The sequence below is a fragment of the Bubalus bubalis genome, chromosome 5, assembly GCF_019923935.1.
Source record: "Bubalus bubalis isolate 160015118507 breed Murrah chromosome 5, NDDB_SH_1, whole genome shotgun sequence".
Classification (NCBI taxonomy): Eukaryota; Metazoa; Chordata; class Mammalia; order Artiodactyla; family Bovidae; genus Bubalus; species Bubalus bubalis.
Window position 1 is genome coordinate 9,795,993 of NC_059161.1, and position 6,565 is coordinate 9,802,557.

Genomic DNA, 6,565 nt, shown 5'->3' on the forward strand with positions numbered 1-6,565 from the left:
CAGACATTAACCAACAGTCAGGCAAACTCTTACACCATTCCATCAGCCACAGCTGCAAGCCAGAGACGCAGAGGTTACCGGTGACAGTGGCCATGATCTAGCCAGGCAGTCAGACAAGGCTTTGCAGGAAAAAGAAAGAGTGAGCTGACAGCTGAAAGATGATTATGCATTAACTAAATGACAGACAGAACAGAACTCCAGGCAGAGGGATAAAACAACAAAAAAGCCCTGAGCGAGGCCTGAAGAAAAACGCCAGCAGGGTCAAGGGGCTGTGAAAACGGGGAAGAGGGTAAGGAAGGAGAAAAGAATGACTCTTGGGTCCAACTGGGTGGTGATGGCATTGTTCCTGGAAACAGGAAACGCTGGGAGAGGGTCACACTGGCAGTGGGGAAACCATGAGGTCAATTTTGGACATGTGGAGTTCGGGGGAACTTTAGGACATCCAGGCAGACCCATCACCTGGGAATCAGGGTACACAGCATATGTAAAAAGGCACCTCTGGGCCAGAGATAAAACCACGGCAGACACATGTGTGCAAACAGTGACTGAAGCAGGGGAGGGGGCCTGGGCAAGGCCACCCACCAGAGACTGAGAGAAGGGGGCCTCTGACAAATATTTAACACCCAAGAGCGGGAGGGTGACAGCAAAAGAGGCTGCAAGGAGTGGTCGGAGAAGTACAGTGTCACATTATGGAAGCTAAGGGAGCAGAGTGTAGGCAGGAGGAAGAGGTGGTGGAGGTACCAGACGCTGTCACTGCCAGGCTCTGCAGGATGCCACCTTACTGATGGGACCAGCTAGCTGGGCAACGAAACTGGAGAGGCCTCTTGTCGGAGATGTGAGCCTATCAGATAATCTCCCAGAGGGCCCTGGGAAGTGACCCAGGTATCAGAGGCTCAACTGCTGACAGCTTCCCAGGGAAAAAGAAACAGAAAAGCAGAGATGCAAAGTCCCTGCCGTTGCATCCAATATGTATGGCCGCAAAATGACGGTGACACTGGAAATCCAACACGGGCAGGGCTACCCCTCTGACACAGGTGTCCGGCTGGACTGGGGCCTGCAGTGGCAGCAAAGGCTCAGCACCGGTCACGTCCGCCCCCAGCGCTGAATCCACTCACCTGGTAAGATCCCCGGACCCTGGACCTTGACCGTCTCCTTGTCCCGCTCGTCCGCCTGCTCTGAGTTCTCAACCACCTGATCCAACTCCTCACTCAGCTAAAGGGAGGAACAAAGAGCACAAAGAAGTCAGCTACATCAGTTTTGCCTTTCTAGACTAAAATAAGAAAGCAGAGGCTGCTTCTCACTTAATTATCACCCCCCCCCCAAAAAAAAATCATACATTGCAGGGTATGTGCATGCGTGCACGTGAAGTCGCTTCAGTCCTGTCTGACTCTTTGCAACCCCATGGACGAGCTCCTCTGTCCATGGGATTTGCCAGGCAAGAATACTGCAGTAGGTTGCCAGGCCCTCCGCTAGGGGACCTTCCCAACCCAGGGATCGAACCATGTCTCTTTACGTCTCCTGAATACCCAGGAATAGAACCGTGTCTCTTTACGTCTCCTGAACGGGGCAGGTGCGTTCTTTACCACTAATGCCACCAGGGAAGCCCATGATGCAGGGTATGTTATACCTGCTCTACAGATGAACACAACCAAGTTCAGGAATTTCAAATAACTTCTTATATGTTAGTCTTCCAGGGCTACCATAACAAAGCACCACAAACTAGCTGGCTGAAAACAACAGGAATTTATCCCCTCATAGTTATGGAGGCTAGCAAGCTGAAGTCAAGGTGACGGCAAGGCTGGTTCCTTCTGAAGGCTGTGACGGAGAACCTCTTCCATGCCTCTCTTCTAGCTCCAGGTAATGCCAGCAATTCCTCGTGCTCCTTGGCTTTTAGACGCACTCACTCTCCAAACTGTCTCCATCTTTACATGGAGTCTGTGTCTCCACACAGTCATCCTTCTAATAAGAACACCAAGCAGGCTGATTTAGGGCCTTTCTCCAGTACAACCTCGTCTTAACTAAGTACATCTGCAATAACCCTCTTTCCAAATAAGGTTATTCTCTGAGGTGCTGGGGGTGAGGACGTCAATGTATCTTTTCAGGGAACACAATTCAACTCACAAGACTTTCCATGGCCACAGAGACAGGAGCCAAATCCAAGTTAGTCTAGTTCCAAAACCCACGCTCTTAATCACTTTCCGGAAGAGGAGGAAATGCAAGCTTAGCGTCTGCTGAGGCAGAGGATGGAACAGTGAAGTCAGCATCAGAGCTAAAGTCCACCAACTCAGGCTGCAAATGCAGAACAAAGTGGGGAGGGCAGGCCACCCCAGAGACAGGTGCTAATTAGCAGCCTAATGCAGGTAACCTCCACCTCACTTCCTCAGTGTTCTCACCTGTCAAATGGGGACAATGATACAGTGATAACTGACAAGGTTCCACAGTATTAAGGAGAAGAGCAAGAAACAGCAAGACCAGAGTGTCTCACTCCAGGTAGCAGCCAGCAATCCCCTGGACTGGAAGGGTAGGGGCAGGGATAGATTGTCCCAGTATTTTCTTAGGTTCCCAGTGTCAACACTCTAGGTCTCAAGATTTTTTCTTTTTTTTTAATATTTTTCTCATTTTTTCAAAAATAATTTTACTTCTTTCTTTATTTCTGGCTGCGCTGGGACTTCCCTGCTGCTCAGGCTTTTTCTCTAGTTGAAACAAGTGGGGCTACTCTCTGGTGGTGCCTGGGCTTCTCATGGCAGCGGCTTTTCTTGTTCCAGATCACAGGCTCCAGGCACACTGGCTCAGCAGTCACAGTGCGCGGGCTAAGCTGCTCCATGGCATGCGGGATCCTCCCAGACCAAGGATCGAACCTGTGTCTCCTGCATTGGCACGTGGATTCTTAACCTCTGGACCACCAGGGAAGTCCCTCAAGACATTTTCATTAAAAATTCATCTCTAGGAGACTTGAGCTAAAATAAAGCTCTTACGTACCTAATACTCTTCCATCTCCTCCACGCCTGCCCTTTTAGAATCAGGGAAAACTTCTAGTTTAAAGCCTTCCAAGCCCAAAAGAAAAGGAAAACCAATACGTGAAAGAGGGCTAGAAGCTTAAAGAAGGTACCACGAGACCCAGGCCCCCAGTGGGAACACAGACCAAGAGAGCCCCAGGGCTCTCGCTGGCCAAAGGAAAAGGGAGGTACAAGTCCTGGAAAGGCCCAGCACTCTCAGATCCAAGCTTCACAACGGTTCAGCCTATAACCCTAGCAGGCTCCTAACCCAGCTCCCCTCCTGACTACCTGAAGCCATAATAAACCCACCTCCTTGCCCAGCCCTGGCCAAGTTCCCCAGCATGACGCCTGCAAGAAAGAGTCAGGAGGCCTCCTTCTTCTGAAGGTGAGAGACAGGACCTTCAGAATGGGCCACTGAGGAAGCTCAGGGGAGGGGTCCTTCCAGTGTCTTCCACCATGGGGAAACGGAAACTGAATCCACCCTTGGCCTTGACCCTGCAAGCAGGATAACTGCCTATGTTTTAGCAAACGTGTTAGGAGCCCTGCTTGAGACGAGGATGGTAGAGTTTACGTGCGGATGATGAGCGACAGGGTCCTGTAAACCAGGACCCCAGTGCTTCCCAGAAGCAGGAGCTGCCCACATCCTGTTAATAACAACTAGCATTCACTGAGGGGCCACTACTGCCAGGCACTGAGCTAAGCACCCTACATACCAACTCAGCTAATCCTCACAGCCCCATGAGATAAGGACTACCTTCATTTTACAGATGAACTGGAGGCTCAGAGAAGTGACTTGACAAAAGTCACACAAACAGCAGGAGGCAAGGCAAGGATAGGAGGAACTCAGGCTTTTTGCCTTAAAAGTCCTAGTATTTGGGGATTCCCTGGTGGCTCAGTGGGTGGTGCCAACGCACGGGTACAACCCCTGGTTGGAGAAGATTCCACATGCCAAGGAACAACTAAGCCCGTGCACAACTGCTGAGCCTGTGCTCTAGAGCCCAGGAACCGCAACCACTGAGCCTACACGGCCTAGAGCCTGCGCTCGGCAACGAGAGGCCCCTGCAATGAGAAGCCTGTGTACTGCAACGAACAGTAGCCCCCACTCACCGCAACTAGGAAAGCCCGCATAGCAACGACCCGGCAGAGCCAAAAATAAAGAAATCAAAAAAAATTTAAAGTCGTGGTATTTATCCATTATGCTCTATTCCCTATAAACCTGAAAACTTGCAGAGTCAGGAAAAGACACAACTTATTCCCCAGGATTCCTCCACTGCCGTGGGTACAGAATCTAGGGGCCACAAAATCCCAAGCACTGGCTAAAATCCAACAGGCTCCTTTGGGATAAAGGAAATGGTAGGAGAAACACAGAAATTTGTCCCAAAGTCAGATTCTAGCTCGGATCCTGCATTAAAAAATGGCAAACCTCAGGTAAATATATCATCTGTTGTCAACTTGACTTCCCTTTCTACTATAGGGCGAAGCCATCTGCTTTACAGACTCCACACAGTATCATTTACAAAGGGTGAAATGTACATGAGTATTGATCAGTATTGCTCAAGGCAGCAGCCGCTCAAATGAGAGAGACTGATAGAAACTTCAGACTAGCCTGGAAAGTCAGACCTCATGGAGCACGTGAGATTTGAGATCCCTCCTTGTAAAATAAGGAAATTTTAACCAAAGGACTTGAAGAAGCAGTGTGAGCACAAGCATAGCAGGGGCACATTTTGAAATGGTGTTTCCAGTGTGGTCAGAATCTAGGTGGGTGAGGAGATGACGGGATACGGCTGCAGGGCTGTCAGAGCTTGCTAAGAAGTCTGGACTGTTCTGGGCAGACCAGTGGCAGCATCAGGTGTATGTATAAAGGGATGCTCTGGAATCAGGGTAGTGAAGTGAAAGTCGCTCAGTCGTGTTCGACTCTTTGTGACCCCACGGACCATACAGTCCATGGAATTCTCCAGGCCAGAATACTGGAGTGAGTAGTCGTTCCCTCCCCCAGGGCATCTTCCCAACCCAGGGATCGAACCCAGGTCTCCCACATTGCAGGCGAATTCTTTACCAGTTGAGCCACAAGGGAAGCCCAGGATCAAGGTAGGACCCTGAACAAATGTGCACAGCATGGGAGACACCAAACAGGGAGAGGTGATCAGGGCAGAATTAGGGACTCAAACCTGAGGATGTAAGCTGCCTGAACTTGCCAAGAGAGGGGGGCACGGTGAGGGGCACAGGGGAGGGGAGAGCACCGGAGATGACCAGGGTTTGGGACCCTCGAGGAGGAACAGGAGAGCTGGAGTCAGGAGGAGAAGCTGGTCTGGGGGAAAGAGCTGGAACCGCTCGTCGGTAGCTCAGGACAGGCAAGAAAAGAGACAAAGAACTGGAAAGTGAGAGTTACAGTCGTGGGAGGAGGTGAAACGGGAGAGAAACGGAGCGGAGCGAGAAGCAGCTCTGTGGGAGAAAGCACACTTTCAAAGCTTGCTAGCCATCCAGACGGGCTGTGATAATCGCTACCGCTAGCAGCTGAGGGGCCACGAGGCCCTGGGCGTGGAGGTGGGCTGCCGCCCAGCGCGCCTCTACTCCGGCCGGGGAGAAAGAAGGGCGCGGGTGCTTCCACTTGTTGCAAAGAACCCCACGGTCCTCGAGGCGACCCGGGGTGCTGCCCGGCCGGCCGCGCTGCCGCCCGGGTCCGGACGAGGCTTTTAATCAGTCACCGGCTGGTTACGGGTCGCGGCTCCGGGGCCCCGGGGCTCCATCCTTCGGCCCAGCCACGGCCGCGTCCGGAGGAGGCTCCGCGCTCCGCTTCCTTCCTGCTCCGCCGCAGCTCGGCACGCGGGGGGACCCCTCCCCCGACCGCTCCTCGGAGGCGCGCTCTGCCCACCCGGACGCCCCCTACCCCGGGCACCCCAGAAAACGCCCGGACCCCCGAGACCCGCTCCGCATCGCGGCAAACTGTGCTGTAGCACCCTCCCCGCCACTGCCGTGCGTGTACCTCTTGGTAGGATGTGGAGAGCTCCTGGCGGATCATGGCCTTGACCGGAGCTAAGGCACACCTGAGCCCGCTCGAGTTCGCGAGAGGCAGCTCCCCGAGAACGGCCGCCGCAGCCCCGAGATCCGCCGGCTCTCGGCGGCGACGCGAAACCTGTTCGGAGGGAGGAGCTGCTTCGGGACCAAGGCGGGGGCCGCACTCAGCGCATGCGCCTCGCGCCCCACGGCGCCGGGGCGGCAAAAGGCCTGCTGGAAAATGTAGTTCTGGGCGGGGGACGGTTCCATTCAGTCGCTCAGTCGTGTCCGACTCTTTGCGACCCCATCGACCGCAGCACGCCAGGCCTCCCTGTCCATCACCAGCTCCCAGAGTTTACCCAAACTCATGTCCATTGAGTTGGTGATGCCATCCAACCATCTCATCCTCTGTCGTCCCTTCTCCTCCTGCCTTCAATCTCTCCCAGCTTCAGGGTCTTTTCCAATGAGTCAGCTCTTCGCATCAGGTGGCCAAAGTATTGGAGTTTCAGCTTCAACATCAGTCCTTCCAATGAATATTCAGGACTGATTTCCTTTAGGATGGACTGGTTGGATCT

General features: G+C 53.2%; 1 protein-coding gene across 4 annotated transcripts in view; it reads right to left on the reverse strand.

The window, feature by feature from the left end:
- The window catches only part of PACC1 (proton activated chloride channel 1), a 35,514-nt gene extending 29,342 nt beyond the window's left edge, over positions 1 to 6,172 (reverse strand). For 2 of the 4 annotated variants that reach the window (XM_044942687.2, XM_044942686.2), the window contains exons 1-2: positions 5,980 to 5,995; positions 1,116 to 1,212 (exon numbers count right to left, since the gene is read on the reverse strand). Coding sequence is in view for 2 of the 4 variants with exons in the window: in XM_006073088.4 (XP_006073150.1) it covers positions 1,116 to 1,212; positions 5,980 to 6,015 (133 nt within the window). In the remaining 2 variants the exon portion in view is untranslated. Of the gene's footprint in view, positions 1 to 1,115; positions 1,213 to 5,979 lie in introns of all 4 variants that reach the window. The other 2 variants (XM_006073088.4, XM_044942688.2) reach the window with 2 other exon arrangements.
- Positions 6,173 to 6,565: the final 393 nt, after the last annotated feature.